General features: G+C 35.7%; 3 protein-coding genes across 4 annotated transcripts; 1 reads left to right on the forward strand and 2 right to left on the reverse strand.

Annotated features, from left to right (window-relative positions):
- The first annotated feature begins 8,030 nt into the window (after positions 1–8,030).
- Positions 8,031–10,716, forward strand: LOC120276858 (transcription factor ILR3-like). 2 transcript variants are annotated; one of them, XM_039283582.1, is made up of 5 exons: positions 8,031–8,280; positions 8,773–8,835; positions 8,908–8,992; positions 9,110–9,272; positions 10,225–10,716. In XM_039283582.1, exons 2-5 carry the CDS (start codon positions 8,805–8,807, stop codon positions 10,492–10,494), a joined length of 549 nt encoding a protein of 182 aa, XP_039139516.1. In that variant the 5' UTR covers positions 8,031–8,280; positions 8,773–8,804; the 3' UTR covers positions 10,495–10,716. The 2 variants fall into 2 exon arrangements, with proteins under 2 accessions (XP_039139516.1, XP_039139517.1); XM_039283583.1 differs by having other exon boundaries at positions 8,032–8,280; positions 8,914–8,992.
- Positions 10,717–11,440: 724 nt separating this feature from the next.
- On the reverse strand, positions 11,441–12,293 carry LOC120276857 (uclacyanin 1-like). Its single transcript, XM_039283581.1, has 2 exons — positions 12,122–12,293; positions 11,441–12,038 (listed from the first exon to the last, which is right to left on the reverse strand). Exons 1-2 carry the CDS (start codon positions 12,291–12,293, stop codon positions 11,473–11,475), a joined length of 738 nt encoding a protein of 245 aa, XP_039139515.1. The 3' UTR covers positions 11,441–11,472.
- A 530-nt stretch (positions 12,294–12,823) lies between these two features.
- Positions 12,824–16,866, reverse strand: LOC120277206 (sulfite exporter TauE/SafE family protein 5-like). The gene is made up of 6 exons (XM_039283959.1): positions 16,479–16,866; positions 14,182–14,402; positions 13,892–14,092; positions 13,456–13,567; positions 13,224–13,303; positions 12,824–13,135 (listed from the first exon to the last, which is right to left on the reverse strand). The coding sequence occupies exons 1-6, from the start codon at positions 16,864–16,866 to the stop codon at positions 12,824–12,826; spliced, it is 1,314 nt and encodes a 437-aa protein (XP_039139893.1).
- Positions 16,867–18,878: the final 2,012 nt, after the last annotated feature.

The raw sequence follows: 18,878 nt of genomic DNA on the forward strand, positions 1-18,878 counted from the left end.
AATATCCTCATGAGGTTAACAGCTAATAAACTGTCATTTTACAATTTATTATTTTGCCAGGATTTTATACAAACATTTTCAAAATTGGAATATATTTGAAAATGACACCATACTAATTGCAAGATAAAGATGAGCAAAATCAAGAATCTGCGAAGGAGAGTGTGCTAACTACGCTAAAAAATAAAACTTTACTTTTTACTATACCCCAAATGAGATTAATTGCTGATTAGCTATTTTATAATGAAAAATACTGAGACGTAATTGGGTTTCAAAGTAAGATGGAAAAAGAGATAGAATGACTAAAACCGGAAATATAATTTTAATTAATACTCATAGATCGACCACCATTCATCGGAGTCTTAAACATGTATTGAGAGAGTGAGAAAAGACAGAAAAATATATAAATCAAATTACTATAATAAAACTAAAGGAAAAAACATGAAGAACAATTGCACATAATTTTTAAATAAAGTGAATAAATTATGAATTTATTAGAAAATCAGGAACAAATGCAGATATTTGGTTGTTGGTTCTTGCATTTATATATAGCACCTGAGGAAATATATAAAAAAACGTCTAAAAAAGAGCAGACTTTTGATTATCAGGTGGAAACAAGGCACCATCTTCCAATTTCACGTGGACCGTTCATTATTATACAAAATGTATATCATCCAATATATTATCTATGCACTTACATTAGATGCCCAAAAGATTTGAGGGCATGTGGGTAGCAAAAATGATTTATCTATATTTTGAATAAAAAAATTACTTCAAGTAGATCAAATAAATAAAAATTATATAATTTAACCACCTCTACCACAAGGAAGGAGTTCCCTTCACTCCCCAAGTTAACAGTTGACGTTGGAGGTTGAATTTATCGTGTACATTATATATATATATTTGATAAAAGTGGATAAACCACTAGTTTATTAGAAAAAAACAGATACAAAGATGAAGAAACTCTCACCAGAAGTGAGGAAGAACAGAAAACATAATATAAAAACTGGAACAAAAAGGTATATATATATATATATATAATTTAGCAATTAAACTCGTATTTTTGACTTTAATATTTATCAAAATATATTTGATATCTTAATATATTAATAAATATGGTTGATACTCTAGTATATCAAGATAATTAATATTTAGTATTATTGCTACTTCGTGATAATTTTTTACATTTTTGGTATTATCATTAATAAAAATTTATGTCTCTTGAAATATTATAATATCTGTTAACTCAAAAGTAGGTCCAAATGATAGAAGTTTGTGTTGCACGACCACTTTAAGCAAGTGGTACATAATGAGTAAAAGGCTTTTGAGAAGATATATAAAAACAACAACAACAAACAATTAGTCCTAATTATTTGAGGTCGAGTTTTATTAATCTTTTTTTCTTTTACATTGCTTTTATCAGGACCAAAAGATAAGATAACCTAAGCTACAAAACATGTTATTAAGTAAATTTTCTCGCTAAACATTTTTAAGTTTGTCTTTCTCTCTTTTATGACTTTTCACTTGTTCATAGAAATTACAAGTAATTTAAGGATATGACAATATTATCTTAATTAAATTCCATTTGTTTCATCAGTAATAAGTATTACTTCTAATTTATTTTACATAAGTTCATTTTTAATCAATTCTCCTTAAACTCTCGATGTTGTTTTTTCATCGTCAGTATTCTAATAAGCATAACAAAGTTGCCCTACAAAACTTTTTATACATCTATACATATAATTATTATTATAATATTCTACCCTTCTTGTACTCCTTTATCACAGCTAGATGCTCCACTTGATTCTTTATTATACTTTTTTTATTTCTTTGTGGCATTATTTCTCAAAACTTAAAAATTCTTATCATACAATTCACGTTTCTTATCTTTTAATAAACTAAGGCCAACATGAAAACACACCAGCAACTTTTTCCTCCAACGCACATTTGTTGAGTGATTTTGAATCATTTTAGCAAGCTCTTTCAATTGCCAGTCAGTCCAACATCGCCAGGAGAGATGTGGTGCTTGTGTAGATTAATTATTAAATCTCTTGTATGAAAAAAATTAGGGAATTTTTTTGTCTAGAGCTATCAGCTAGAATATTTAACTTTAACAAAATAAGTGTATTTTTAATGTAAAATCTCTTCTTTTAACTTTGCTTATCATAAAGATTGATCATATGTTATTACTATATGTATCTGCAATTTCATAGTCGAGAGAGAACGAAGTTTGAGAATTCCATTGCGACCAGTCTGAAATCCATGAAATCCCATATCAAAACAACCGTAGTGAGTGTTGTTAGAGAGGAGATTTCCGCCTATGATATAGGCTAGCACTTTCACTCATGCATTTTCCACCATGTCAAATTCAATGTATCTGATGTCCTTGTGTACTAACCATTTACACCATTTTGTGATTTATCTATCTAAAAAATAAATATAAAAAAAGGCCCATAAGTAAACAATTTCTCAATTTATCCTAAAACCAACATACGCTAATTGACTTATGAGGCTTGACCAAAGTCAAGGACGTTGACGCTGGACAACACTATCTAATTCCAACGAGAAAAATTAAAAATAAAAAAATAAAAATAAAAATAAAAAGATATAAAAATAGAAGGCACATATGTCAACGAGAGAAGATAGAAGCGGTACCTGCGCTTCGATGCAACAGTGACGCTTCTCCGCCGCCGCCCATAAATCCCTCCAACCCCCAAATCCCTTCTCCCCGGGAACATCTCTCCAAACCCTAATCCTTCATCCAAATCATCCAAAATCCAATATCCCCTCACCGCCGGCACCATGTCTCATCACATTAAGATCACCGCCCTCGTCGTCCTCATCCTCGCCATGGCCCTCTCTATCCACGCCGATGAGCCAGCCCCGCTCCAGAATCAACGGCTCCCATCTCCTCTCCCCTCCCGCTGACGCCGATGAGGGCAGCCCCAGCTCCCGAATCAATGGCTCCCATCTCCTCTCCCCCCGCCCCTCCCGCTGACGCCGAATCTCCATCGAGCGATGAAGCTAGCGTCGGGATTTCACCGTCGCCGGGATCCCTAGTATTCACTGGGGATGACATCTTCTCCGCCTCATGGAGGCCCGGCGCATGCGCCGGCGCTGGAGCCTTGGTTGCGGCGGTGATCGCGATCTATGCGATGTGAGAGCATTGTGAAGTGAATGGGAATAGAATGGTGGGAAAAGGAAAGATGGTTGGGTTCCCGTTTAACAATTAACACATTCCATTTTATTCATTATTTATTGAGGCAATAATAAATGCGGGCGAAAAGGATATGGATTAAAAAAAAAAAAAATCTTTGGATTTCTCTCCCTTTCTCCTCTTAATTTTATTTTTAATATATATATAATAAAAATAATTTTAAAAATAAAGATTTAATTAGGTTGTGTATTTCCTGCCCTTTTAATAATTCTAATATTTTTAGGTACAATTACGTTATCATATTTAGTCAAATTGAATCGTTCTAGTCCACAACAATATTTGTAGGTATAATTAAATTTTTGCAATTTACACAGCGGACTAAAATAACTTAATTCAACTAAATATAAAAACTTAATTGTACTTAAAAATACTATAAGGACTAAAATAATTGAAAGTATATAATTACAGGGACTCGTACAGTAATTAAATCAAAAATAAAAATAAATAAAGAAGAAGCTGTGATGCTGCTAAATTAACATTATTTTTTTTTTAAATGAGTATAGTTTATGATACACATGAGAATACAACTTATGAAGAATGTGATATGGAGTGGGGGGAAAAACTTACCATGGAAATGGTAAAATTGAGGCAATTTTCATTATAATTTTTTAACAGTTTATTAAAACAGAAAAAAAAGAAGAAATATTTATGAAAATGTAAATGGTTTCTTTAAGAAATATTTTATGCTTGGGGAGATGGTGCTAAATTGAAGATTGTCTTGCTTTCTATTAGTTGAGAGATATCTCTTTCTTTGTATTTTATTTTTTTCTGATAAATCATAATCTATATTAAATTAAGAGTGAGTATCACAAGCAAATATATAGCAAAAAGGTACTGCAATTGAAATAAAAACACTCTTATCACCCATAATGGTTAAGGCCTTAAAAACAAAAATAACAAAATAATCAAAATAGAACAAATACAGACTCTTAGATTTGATGAGGGATCATTCATCCATGGTAGCACATGCTAGACTATACATTAAGAGCCTTTGGTTTGATTCATAGTTGTAAATGGAGACACACCAAACCCAAAAAAGTTACTAACAAAATCAATGCTATAATTAATAAAGAGGCCGATGGCCTTTCATTTTTAAATCCGATGCTATAAAAACCAAAGAAGGAATATATGATCAATTTAAACAAGAATGGAATAGAGTGTACTAAAATAGTTATTTAATATGAAATTATATCACTCCAACCCAATGTTCCAAATGATAGTTTGAGTAAATAGCATCTAGATAGCCCTAATGGAGGGAATACGATTTAATCACATGGATAACCATACCTTCCTAATTGAAGTGTGGTAAATAAAAAAAAACTGGACTATGTCCAAAATGGTTTTTTTTTAAAAAAATAAAATAAAATGTCCAAAAAGGTTTCATATTCGGGAAATGATGATGTATGAAACAAGCGAATTATTGTTTCCACAACTTTCGTAATTAGGAAGGTTATCTGTGGTTATGTTTTAATTATCACACACATACTAATTGAAAATACCAAATTTGCTAACATAGTAACATAAAGACCCTTTGAAAGACTTGTTTCAAAAAGACCACATGATTCTTCCTCATTAAAGGAATTGATAGAAAAGACTACATTAAAAACCCAGCATTGCTCTCAAAGCTCCAAATTTTTGGAGTCACCACACAGGGTAGTGAGCACTAAAGATTGCAAGAGTGACTTCAACAAGGCAGAGGAGAGGAATCATAACAGACATTTATTTGTTTATTATTATTAATATTATTTAAAAATAATATTTAGAAGATAAAATTCTCCTTGAGATTTGAAGATTGGAATAGAAAAACCAAAGGTTAAAAAAAGAAAGGCTTGTTGACATGTTGGGCCCATTCAAAATCTCAACAAAATTAAAAGCTTGCAATCTCAAAATATCATTAGAAATTAAAATAATATAACCACAGGGCTCAAAATATCATTAGAAATTTAAATAATATAACCACAGGTCTCATAACCCACTACCGGTATTGCTCTATTATGAAAAACAAATACCAACACTATTGGTATTGCTCTATTATCAAAATTAAATACGAACACTACTGATATTACTTTATTATGAAAAAATAAATATGAAAAATTTTAAAAATTTTGAGTTAGGTCTCCTTAAACACAGTAGTACTAAATGGATCCTCAAATGTTGTATATAAAATTTGTTGGTGCCGTTAAAAAAAAAATTATACAAACATGTAATATTAAATTTTCTTTCATCAAATTCTTTTTTTTTAAAAAAAAAGCATTCCTAAAAGCAGCAAACCTTAGCCAACCAAAAACATAATAAGAATAATAATTATAATAATCAAAATTAATTTTATTTTTATAATTTTAATTCAAAAAAATAAAATTTTGATTTTGTCAACCGTCCTAAATATAACCGCGATAACATCATTCATTCCCAAAAATAGAAAAACACAGAGTGCGATACCTGCGATTCCGGGCATCCCTTCAATGAATCAATGGCTCTCTCTTCTTCTCCACCTTCCATAAATCCCCCATTCCTCAATCCCATTCCTCGCCGGGCACGTTCACAAAATCCCTAATTCCCAATCCCTAAATCCCCAATAATCCGATCCCAAATCGGAACTATGAGCTCGCCTCTTCGCCATCGCTGCCTCCTCCTCGCCTTATCAGCTTCAATCACCGCTCAGGGCCCGGCCGCCGCTCCCCCATTCCTCAGCTCCCACCTCCTCCGCCACCATCTCCACCCCCACATCCTCCCCTGCCGCCTCCCCTTCCACCACACCCACCCTCAAGGCCTCCCCCACTCCCGCCCCCTCCCACTCGCACTCCGTCACGGCCCCCGCCCCAGCCCCGACGAAGGACGACAGCGCCGCCCCTGCTGAGTCCCCGGCATCCACCGCCCCCGTCAGCGATGCCCCCGCGAGCGCACCGTCGCTAGATGATGCGGCAACGCCCTCTGACGCTCCCGCCCCCGCCGCTGACGACTCGAGTTCCGCCACCGTGAGCGCTGGCGCCGGCGTCGTCTTGGCCGCTCTGGTCGCCATCTACGCGATGTGAATATATATCCATTAAAAGATTTAATTGATGTGAAAGCATGGTCTCGGTTTAGATAATTTATTTATTTGTTCGTTATTAAACGGAATAATAATAATAATAATAAAGCAATGGATTGGGATTATATGACCCTTTTATTTATTTTTTAAAATTTTAATGATTTAATTCATTCATTCAAACTATTCATTTTATTACCAATATGCGTGCGAATTTTATTTTATTTTATTTTTAATAAAATGGATAAATTATAAATTTATTAAAATAAAAAAAGTTCAGAAAAATATGAAACTGGATTTAAACAATGCTAAAACTCAAATAACAACTAGGGTTTCAAATCCTCTAGCATGATGAGTGAGTAACAAATGAATCGAACAAAAATAAAAGTAGAGAAGAACAACAAGAGGAAGGTAATAGACTGGATGACAAATTTTATTACTTTCAATACACGAAGTACCCTTTTAATTAAAACAATAGTGTAAATACACAATACAATATTCTCATTATTCGATTTTATTAATGGTGTGATAAATTAATTGCTTTACTGAAACAACCAAAAAAAAAAAAACTACAACATGAGAACATAAAGAAAAAAAAATATACATATCAAAACACTAACATAGAGAGATCTATTAGAGATAGATCACCAACAAAACCCGAAAATAAAACTCCCATGGAAAAAGCAACCTGCGGGATCACCACACAAACTGATTTCAAGTGGGACCCCAAGGAGCCTAAGTTGCAGTGATAGTTATGATGAAGTCCCGGATCGGACTTCTTCGCCATCTTTTTCTTAGAGATTGTGAAGGACCATAATAAAACATGCGATTTGTTTTTATGATAATGTCGATCAAATATAGATCTTTGAATTAAAAATAAGACCATTATGTCCAAATCAAATATTCTAAAAAAAAAAGCACGAATTAGAATCTACTTAGCTTCCTTAACAAATGTTTCAGAAGATGCTTACCATGAACCCCATATCTCCATCAATGAAGTACCTTTTTTTTTCTTTAAAAAAAAAAATTAATAGTCTAAATACACAATACAATATTTTTGTCATTTGATTTTTATTGATAGGAGGATAAATCACTGTTTATTGAAACAACCGGAAAAAGAAAATCATAGCAGAAGAACATTAAGAAAAAAGATATACAGATCAAAACACTAACATAAAGAGATCTATTAGAGATAGATCACCAACAAAATTAGAAAATGAAATTCCCATGGAAAAAGCAACCTCCAAGTGATATGATTTTGAAATAAAAAAAATAACTAGGTGGCATTCTTAGTGGGAACCTCCTCATCGGGATCACTCACAGTCTCACACAAATTGATTTCTAAATGGGACCATGAGCTCTAAGATGCAGTGGATAGTTATGACAGTAAATAAATAATACTTACTGTCAAAACAGTAAATAAACAATACCACTGTAATACTGCTATACAGTACAATGAGTTCACTTTTTTCAATAATTATATATATATAAATAAAGAGGGAGAGATAGTGTAGGTAGTTATCCGTTAATGCGTCCGACAAAAATATCAAAAGCAGAGAAAGTGCGGAACAATTTTACCCAAACACACAGAACAATCAATCAAGTCATTAGAATCATATAAATATGGAAAATTATTAAATTAGTAACCAGATACCGGATCCAAATACTTTGACTATGCACCCGATCCGCAAACATTATTATATGAGTATTTATATATATATATATATAAAAAAAAAAGGTTTCAATCGTGTGGTTGGAAAGCCAAGCACGTCACGCCCGTTTACCCGATAACGCTTTGAGTCTTCCTGGCTCTATGATTGATTAGAAAGGAAAGACCAAAATTATCAGCCTTTTTTCCCCAAATCCTCTGAAACCCTAGGTCGAACTTCGAGGGATTCGGGATGTCTTCCTTCGAGAATTCCAATTGGGCCTTCGATCCTTCGCTTATCGGCGACATCCCTGTTCATGTGGTTGATTTTGGAGCAGGGGACTCTGGCTATTTCTGGACTCCTCAGGGTCTCAATGTCCCCCCCAATGCCAGGTTCTATTGGGTTGAATCCTCCTCGATCCTTTTTATTTTTCTCTTTTGGTTCTAGTTTTTGGTGTTTTCATGCGAGTATTGGCTCAAAAGAGCAAGCTTTGATTCCCTGGATGTTTCCCCTTTCTGATTTGTCATCTATTCGAATTTCATCTATTTTTTTGAATCTCAATGATGGAAAAGGTTGCTTGTTTAGACTGTAGGTACTTTCTCTTTGCTTATTATTCATGTGAGAATGTTGTAAATTGTTGGAACCCGTAAAAATCATATATTGTCGACATTTTTAAGACTGCGTCTTCCTGTAATTTTTTTGGTTTCTGGTAGAAGTTTGGCTGCTTTTTCTATTCAATTGAACTGTTTTTCCCTGATTTTTTGTGGTTTAAGAATTTTTGTTTTTGATAATGATCTTGATACCCAGGAGTCATTTGGTTTCTCTTTCTTTAGTTGTTTCTGTTTTGTTGCTCTTGTTTTTATGACATTCAGTATTCTTTTCAGTTTGCAAGTTGATGGCTCCCAGGTGAATTCTGATGGGCCTAAAGAATCTAGCTCAAGCAAACGGTATGATTGCATAATTTGTGGATGTGTATTCTGAGTTATATGGTCGGACGATGGCTACTTATTATTTGTTAGTTACAGTGCGAGGACAGAGTCCAGCGAGTGGGCTGAGCTCGAAGGCATGCAGGGAGAAAATGAGGAGGGATAGACTGAATGACAAGTATATTTACCTCTTGCATTTTTATATGGCTCATTAGTCACCCAGGCACATGCCATTGTTGTATGTTTTTATTTTTTTGTGAATCTGTGATTTTTAATCCTAGAATTGGTTTTTAAGGTTTGTAGAGTTGGGTTCCATCTTGGATCCTGGTAAGCCACCAAAAATGGACAAAGCAGCTATATTAAGTGATGCTGTTCATATGGTGACTCAGTTGCGCACTGATGTACAAAAGCTGAAAGATTCAAATGAGAAGCTTCATGAGAAGATCAAAGAGTTGAAGGTTAGCATACCTGTATACGTAGTATCTCTAGTTTTTAAATCTCTTGAAATTTTGTTTTCGAGGATAACAAGTTTTTAAAATTGTAGCTTCCTGGTTAATTATTGGCACTTGTTTTTATTTCACAACTTTCTAGTTCTTTTGCATTGTTGTCAAGTTTTTGTAGAGTTTCCTAACCTACAATTGATATAGTATTTTTAGCAGAGAAAATTTGTTTCTGATGATTGAGTGCATTCTTTTCCCCATGATGGCCCAATCAAAAGCAATTTTTTGTTAATGCAAATAAAAAGCTGTTCTAAAATTTATTTGATGTATTAAGGTCATGCTGATTTTTAAAATGGAGTTCTACATATTTTTTTAATAATGAAGACCAGTACTGAACAATTTATTGAAATAATGCCTTTTTCTAGTGGTATAACTATTTTTGGAGTAGTATTCTGAAAGTTGAATGAGATGGTGGAATCTTTGATGACCATCGACTTACCATGCCTATAATTTTAATATTTCATTTGGATTCTGCATACTAGTGTGAAGTTTTCATGCTATTAGGCTAGGTAGAATCATGAATGCTCTTTTTAGATAAGCTTAAATGCTTATGTTCTGTTTGGGCTTGTCTCTTTGTCAGATTTGATTGAATTTAGATTTCTATTAATGTTTTTTTTTAGTGCGTGCTTGAAGTTTGAGTTCAGTGATCTTTGTTGTTGCATTTTCTATATGAGCCTGTGAGGAGCTTTTGTGTGTGGTATCCACCAGTTTGAAATATGTAGATATCTGTTGGTATTTCATGAGTGATTAGGTTCACTTTGTCTGGAATGTTTTTCTCTCTTGTAAGTTAAGTCTCTTGTTACTTCTTGGGGCCTGAGATTTGTTTCTTTGGTATCGTGTTGAATGTGCAGTACGAAGTGAAATATGGGGTTTCATTCAATAATGAATATTGTTTGCCTTTGCCTTGCAGACTGAGAAGAATGAGCTTCGTGATGAGAAGCAGAGACTCAAGGCAGAGAAAGAGAGCTTGGAGCAGCAGGTCAAACTCTTGAATGCTACACCGAGCTTTGTACCTCATCCTCCAGTGATACCCACTCCCTATGTTGCCCAAGGGCAAGCCTCAGGGCAGAAGCTCATGATGCCTGTCATCGGCTACCCTGGGTTCCCTATGTGGCAATTCATGCCACCTGCAGACGTCGATACCTCACAGGATGTTGAATCTTGTCCCCCTGTTGCTTGATTTCAATTTGATGTCAATCTCTTTGAATCATGCCTACTTGTTGCTTGAGCAGAGAAGGAGACTCATCACTGATTTGTACCCCTAATTTTATGTGAGACTGTTGTTGCTTAACAAGTAGCATATCTATCATTGGTGATGTTTAGCTAATCAAGGAACTCCTAGTTGCTTTACTGTATATTCAAATAAATCATCTTGTTTGGGCTGTTAATAATCTTCTATTTATCTGTTTGTGTTTTATTTGTTTCATACAAGAGGGTCTGTCAAAAATTCTGAACTATTAGATTTGTCTAGAAGTTAGATTTTTGGTACAGAAAAATCAAAGGTGAATTTTGAGGTACAGTGGATTCTAATATTACTCAAGAAGTAGTTAGTTTTTTAATGTAAAATGTATTATATTAAGTGCATAATTGTTATGGTGGATCAAGCTTTATTAAGTACCTACCAACCCCCCTGCTTTTAACGAATCTTGCACATGTGCCCCTTGTTAGAATTCAAATTAAAATTCATTAAAGACTAATCACCCACCTCTCACCTTGCTTTCTCCTTTGTATGCTCTAATTTCTCACACTCCACATTTTTTTTTTTTTTAAATTTCTACGAAACCAAAGTTTCATAAATTAGTGTTATTGACTCCATTGTTTTTTAAAAATTTCTACGAAAAACAAAAGTTTCTACGAAATCAAAGGCTCATAATATAGTGTTATTGGCTCCATTGTTAAAACTTAATATGAAACATTTAAGAGGTTTTAAGTTTAAATCTTATTAAATATAATTGTAGTAATGGATCCTCGGTTATAAGTGCGAGTTTGCTGTTCAAAATCTGTGTCACCAGATGGAGATAAGACTGGATAAAAAAAAAACTATGGAATATGCAAGTAATTTCATGTTGCACAAGAGTTATATGAATAATTATCTCAAAACAAGAAATAATCATAATCCATTTTCTCAGAAAAATAAATAAGCTCATCTCTCTCACTCTCAGAGAACAGAGAGCATCAAAACTCCAAACCCAAAGCCTAACACAACCTTAGCATTCCGGCCAACATTCTCAGCTACCGAAGGTTGTGGTGCTTGAGCCGAACCAAACGGAGGTAGAGCCAAAGATGGCGATGATGGTGCCACTGGCTGCTCAGGCTCAGCAGCTACAGATGGCGAGCTTGATGGAGCTGTCAAAGGTGCAACAATATGAGTCCTCGGTGCATGAGCCTGAGGCTTCGGTGACTGAGCCTTGGAAGGAGTCAAAGGTAACGCCGATGGAGGCTTAGGAAGCTGAGGAGGTGACATTGGAGGTCGAGAGCTTGGAGTCACAGGAGAAGAAGCTGGCTGTGGTGTTGCCACTGCTGCAGCCACTGTATCAATCTCCATTTTCATCCCTGAACTACAATGCCCTCCAGTACCACAGATGAAGTACCTCTTCCCCGGAAACTTGAGCATGATCAACGTGTTCCCGTTGGTGAACTCTCCAATGGGGTTGTTAACCTGGCATGCATCATAGTCCGGCTTTGAAACCTCCAGTACGCTGTGCATGGAGTCATAGTTGAATGCTGCCATGCAGAAGCACAACAAGCTGTTATTATACTCTGCATGCAATGAAGCTATAAATATAAAAAAACAAGATAGTACTAACTTAGAGTGTCGCCTGTGGTGAAGGTTTGAGCTGATGCCCACCCATTCAGGTTTGTGCTCAGGTCCCAGTTTCCGGCGGTGCCGCCGACGTTGAAGTTTGCACCTTTGGCTGATTGAACCAGAAGTATTGCAGTTGCAATAAGTGCAAAGGCTCTCAATGTAGTTGTTGTCATAGTTGCTTCTCAAGAGGTTGAGGTTAAGCTCAATGAATGTATATATATATATTGATAGGAAAAGTTGGCCATTGAGGTTCATTGACTTGATAAGAAGTAGGAAGCCATGTGAGGGTAAGTGAAGAACAGAGCGATTCAAGTTTAAGAGAAGTCTTTGGACAGCTTGTGACAGGATGGAGAATCCAATTGGGCGGCTATTGTTTTATTAGTTTTAACGAATTCACTCTGGAACATGGTTGGTGAATTAAACCTTTGAAATTGGATGGCATTATCTTATTCTTTGCCTTGAGAGTGGGCAGCACATTCCTACTGTTTCTTTCTTTCTTTCTTTTAAATTTGAATTCTGTCTGAATTCTATTGAAGAATCTGACGGAGTAATTAAACCTTTATAGCTTGCATGTGAAACTTATATATATTGCAAGTTGACAACATGTGTTTTGGAAGTTAAAAAATTCATGAGAAGCCTTGTACAGTGGAGAGTTGTTGATGACCGTGCCATGAAAAATAAGTAGAAGGGCTTAATTAAAAACTCATCTGCAAGGGAGATTGAAACCCATATTTTTGCCGGCAGTGTAATCTCTATAAACACCAATTGCACCAAAGCAAGTAATAGAGATTGTACTAAGCCCCATCACAATACTGAGCATGAACACAATCAGAGAAGCTCTGCCAGACTTGACCACAGCTCTTTTTATTATGATCAATCCAAGGACTGAACCCACAATGCATAGCAGAGTATAAATCAATGCTTGTTTGACACCTTTCATGCCAAGGATCAAGTATTGTGCTGAAGACATTGAAGAAGAGAACAAGACCATGAAACTTGTTGTTGCTGCTGTTGTCTGCCGTTCAAGTTGAAAAATATATATATTAAAAAAAAAACTTTTAATAGTTTTGAAGGTAAAGAGAATGGTTAAATAGATGGGAAACCTGAGGGGGTACTCCAATATGAAGAAGAACAAGATTAGTTAATGATCCTCCACCATTGCCGAAGAGACCACCCAATATACCTGATAAGAATGCAGCTATTGGAAAAATAAATTTGGGCTTTGTTTCAATCCCATTTTGGCCTACAAATGTTCTGCATGAATGTTCATTTTTCTAGTCAAATATTAGATACTCAAGTAACATATAAAATCAAACAAATTCTTGTTGAACTAACTTTCCTCTGCTTTGCATACAAGACATATGCAGTGAAACCAATTGCAACTGGAATTTGGGACAACGTGATCAGCCAGTAACCAACACCACATTTTTTTTATGTGTGCCAAACTCTGCACAGATGATTATCAAATTATCAATGAGAAATTTTGAGAGAAAAGGTGAGCTTCTCTGTTTTCTTTTTCTAATAAATTTGTGATTTATCCATTTTATTTAAAAGAAAAAAAAAAAGTTAGCTTCAAATTTAATCTAATTATTATGCACAACACTGCTGCCTTTGTTTGACCCCCTGTCACAAATGCTGTGCATATGATCAAGTGGTGTGAATATGACGTTGTAAATAAATTAGCAAGTTTAATAACACTTACTAATTTTTCAAGGAAAATTGATATGAAGCAAATATATAATAAAGAAAATGAAAACAAAATTTAGCATACCTGTCCATCCTTGTTACCAAGAAGAATATGCAGGCTAAAGAAAGACATCCATACAAATACCAACATCGCCAACTTTTCCCATGGAGTCCCCTGAGTCACTGCTGTAGCCTCCTCCAAGCTCACCTCACCATCTCCACAGTCCCTCCTTCTTCTAACCTCTTCAGTCTCACCCTTCCAATATTTCACTCCAGCACTGCATGTCTTGAATGTAGAAAGCCAGGAAAGCAGCAAACAAGGCTGTTATTAGCTGGGATGGAAACATGATATTGAAAGAACACGCCAACACTGACTCCAAGAAGCAAGCATGGCTGTGAGAGGAGTGCAATATCATAGTCTATCAGTGAGGTCCCTAAGAAGAGGTTATAGATGACAGCAGCAGCCAGAGATCCTCCAGTGACCATCAAGGCTGAGAAGCTGGCTGCTGTCCTGATTTGCAGGCCTGCAACAAGGTTAAGTGTGGGGAGGAACAAGGGGCCACCACCCAGACCTCCTGCACTAGAGATTGAAGCAGCTAAAAAAACATAGAATCCATGCAATGATAGTTCTGATATCTATGCCTGACATTTCCTTGCATGGATTCCATCTTTTCAGCAGCCAGTTGGTTGAGGACATCCGCCAGGATAAGGTGGCTAAATGGCAGTGTCACGGCATGAAGTCGTCGACGGTGTTGACAAACTGAATCACTTTGTACTTTAGTGTCCTCTATAGCTTCATACAGAAGAACAACGCATGGGGGATCATTTTATGGTTGGTTGGTGTTTTTTTTTTTATTATTTTAATTATTTAATTTTAAGAAATGAATAAACCACTTCAATTAAAGTGCTCCACAAGGATAAGGTGGCTAAATGACAGAGTCATGGCTTAATGTTATAAAGGGTGTTGATAAACTGAATCACTTCGTACTTAAGTGTCCTCTGTAGCTTTATATAGAAGAACAGTGCATGGGGATCATTTGATGGTCAGGTGTGACTTACGGTAATAGTTTTTTATTTTTTTTAATTTTTATAAAAAGATGGATAAACCACTTCAATTAAAGCAAAAGCAAGAACAACGACAACCACCCAACGGGTGGAGGGGAAACAAAAGAGATGAACAACAAGCTACCACAAGCTATGGAGCAACCACAAACAAAGCAAGAAGGAGCTAACAATAAAAACCACAAAAGAGGGAAAGACAGCTAAACTCTATGAGATACCCTAGCTCGCGATCTGGTCGTGATCCTCCTCATGATGTTAGGGCCCGACTAGCCACCTCTACTCGAGGGCCTAAAAACTCTAAACTTTGGCAAATGGTAGACATGGAATCCTCCAGCTTCACTTTGGGCCCCTATGTTGCTGCTGAGTACCAGGACAAAAGTATATGGTAAATCTTTAAGATAAGAGCATGTACTGACAAGACATCAGCATTAAGGATTCAATCATTTCTAGGAAACCAAATATTCCACACCATCGCTTTAACGACAAGATCCTGATATCCCTACTCGGTGGTCTCACAAGTTTCCTCCAAGATTCCCAGATGTTGCAAGTAGACCTAGGCGGGCCAAGCAGTTATAGAAGTCGAACAAAATAGTCCCACACCTATTTGGCGGAGGAACATTGAATGAAAAGATGGTCAACCGATTCAATCCTTGAGTGACACATCACGCACGTTGTTATTAGGAGACGATTATATCTTCGTTTCTGGAGATTCTCAAGAGAGAGGACCTTATCTTTCCACACCAACTAGTTAAGCAAGTTAATTTTCCTTAGGGCACGTGTTACGCCCGGAAGAGCATTGCAACCGGACAGCATAACCCACCATCATTTAGATAATTATAGAGGGACTTCACGCATAATATACCATTCCTTGTGAACCGTTTTGTATCCCTCCCTTCATCAACCGGGGCCCATATTCAATCTCGATAATTCAAAACATCCAGGTTCTCCGAAAAGGGAGTCTCCTCTAAAAGGTAAGCAAGGTCCCACAAGATGCTGATTAGCAGTGTATTCCTTAGCCCACAAATACATGGCGACGTCCCATTAAGCCATCGATCTTTCCAAAAAGGGTTTCCGCTCTTGCGTTGATACCCTTCAAGATGCAACCTCTTAATGCCGGTAAACATTTGGAGACCCCTTTCCGAAAGGAGGAGATCCTAAGCGTCTGTCTAGGAGACATATTCCAATGTAACAATCCATAATTAAATTAGACCACCATCGCACCACACAAATCTAATTCCGTCAAAAACTTCCATCACCACTTTTCCAGCAATGCTTGATTGAAATTAACAAGGTAGAGAATTCCCCAATCCCCCTGATCACGAGACCGACAAATGTTCTTCCAATAGACTAAACAACAGTCCGTGTGGTTAATATCCGAACTTGACCACAAGAAATCTTTCTTGATATGGTTAATTTTCTTGATGACCCAGCCTGGTAATCTAAAAATAGACATCTAGTAACTGGGGAGCGCAAATAGGACCGAATTCACAAGAGTAAGGAGCCCCCCAAAGAGAGATGCAACACTTTCCAAGTTGAAAGATACCTTCTAATTTTTAGAATAAGCCCCTCACACTCTAGCTTTCGAGGTCTTCTTCCCGAAATTGGGATACCAAGATAGGTGATAGGAAGTGTACCCATTGTGCAGTTTAAAGTCTCTGTTATTGTAACCTCTGGGAGCTCTCCCATATTACTCGAATATGGGCAGGTTTTTGAGAAATTAGTCTTAAGGCCGGTCATACTTTCAAACAAGTATAAGATCAGCTTCAATGTCTTGAGATCCTTGAGACCTCTCATGGTTAACACCAGGAGGTCATCAGCATAGTGGAGATTGTATTTACTTCCAAACTCACCGAGAGGCACTTCGATCAAGACCTGAGATCTTAGTGCATGAAAGAACATCGACTCAGTACATCCGTCACTAACACGAACAACAAAGGTGAAAGCGGATCTCTTTGTCTCAACCCTCTTTGATAGCGAACGTATCCATTCGAGAGCCATTAATAAGGATTGTTACCTTCGAAGAAAACCGAATACTCCAAATCCACCCCACCCATTTCTCCCCAAAGCCTCTTGCTTTCAAAATGGTCGAAAAAGGAAATCCCAATCTATCGTGTTGAATGCCTTAGCAAATTTGACTTCTGAATGTGACCCGACAGCCTACATTTAGGGATGCTAAAAAATAGTTCTTCAACAATAGCAATGTTATCCAAAATGCATCTCCTTTTAAGGGGCACCAACTATTTAGCTTCGACTAAGAAATTCATAACCGTCGTAGGCTTGTTTGATGGGTTTGAAGTCATGTGTGCAGTAATAACTTTATAGACTTCACAATTTTTTTATTTTTTATTTTTATTTTTTTGTTTGAGTACTTTTAGAGAATAAATAATGTATAGATAACAAATAAAACATGGGCGAATCCTAAATTTATTTGAGGTCCAAGCTTATCTCATAAATAATTTTATTTAGTGGGGATTCAACATCATAAATGATAATGTCAAAAAATAAGTTAAAAACATAAAATAATGATAACCTCTTCAATTATATAATTTTTTTAATAAAATAAATAAACTATATTATAATGAAAAAAAATACTTCAATACTTAACTGAAAAAACAGAAGATAATTGAAGAATATAAAGAAATCCAGCAAAGATGAATGAAGATACCGTCAATTGTTTTTTTGTCTTTGGAGGGGTCTGTCCTCCTAGTGGTCTTTTGTTCTTTTCCCCTTGTTTTGGTTTGTGCTGTGTCCTGTTTTTTTTTGTTTTTTCTTCTCACATTCCCTTGGTGGAGTGCTGTGCATCTCCTCTCCGAACTTTTGTCAGCTCTATTTTTTAATGACGTGATTTACCCATTTTTTTAAATACCGTCAATCAATAGGGTGAGGAAGCTAGGAAAAAGAAAAAAATTTAAGTGCCTGGAGATGGGATAAAAACTTTAGAAGTTGGGGCAAAGGACTGGGACCGAAGAATTTGAATAATACATCCCAATTTAAAAAAAAATATTTATAGTAAATATTGAATTATGTATATAACCATTTCAATTTAGAAATTTTCTTTTATTATTTTTTTTAGTTGAGTTCCAGTGGTGTTACAATTTTTTGTAGTTGAGTGTTGGCGTTTAAAAGTCAATAAAACATTAATGTTCAATTAGTACATGTTGGTGTTTATTTATTTATTTATTTATTAATATTTTGCACAAAATTGGTCAATATAAGGACCGGACTCTGCTCCGAACCTCTGGTATATAACAAAATTGTAGCTCATCACTTAATTTCAATCAACATAAAGTTCCATTTGGTTGTTTTATAAGCCATAATTGACTTTATGATAATATGATGAGAATGGGAGATGGGAGTGGAATACTAACCCTGTATGCATGGTGGGGATGAAATTATTGGGAGGGGATTTCTATCATCCTATTGTAATTAAGTAAAGGTGAAAATATGTAATTAATCAAATCACCTTGTGCATACAGTTGGAGACCCACAATTTCAAAAAGACCAGTTTGATAGAGTGAGACATCCTCCACATATATGTCCGTGGAATACACTTCAATTAAACGATGTGGGACTAAACTAGACTTGCAACATTACTCCTTTGATTAGATCCGACGTCTTCGTCGAGTCAGGCAAGCTTCACTTAACAAAGCTTCACTCAGCAACACTTCACTCAGGTTTTTCTCAGTCAATCCCTCCTCTAATTCCGCACCATCAAATCTCAACAAAAACACCAATGATACACACAATGATAAACCTAAAAAGTCAGGTTAATAAAATGGGGTTACCCTTTATATATATGGTTATAAACTCCCTTTTTAATTAGGTGATGTGGGACTAGATTAGACTTGTAATAACACCATGATCTAAAGGAGAATATACGTAGAGTATATATATATTTCTGATATCATATGCTATATGCATCCATTGTGTTTTGAGGGGCTATACTTTTATATACTATATTTTGGATGAATTGTGATTTATTTGAATCACATTATTCTAGACCTTTGCTG

Source organism: Dioscorea cayenensis, chromosome 15 (genome assembly GCF_009730915.1).
Source record: "Dioscorea cayenensis subsp. rotundata cultivar TDr96_F1 chromosome 15, TDr96_F1_v2_PseudoChromosome.rev07_lg8_w22 25.fasta, whole genome shotgun sequence".
In the NCBI taxonomy this organism is placed as follows: domain Eukaryota; kingdom Viridiplantae; phylum Streptophyta; class Magnoliopsida; order Dioscoreales; family Dioscoreaceae; genus Dioscorea; species Dioscorea cayenensis.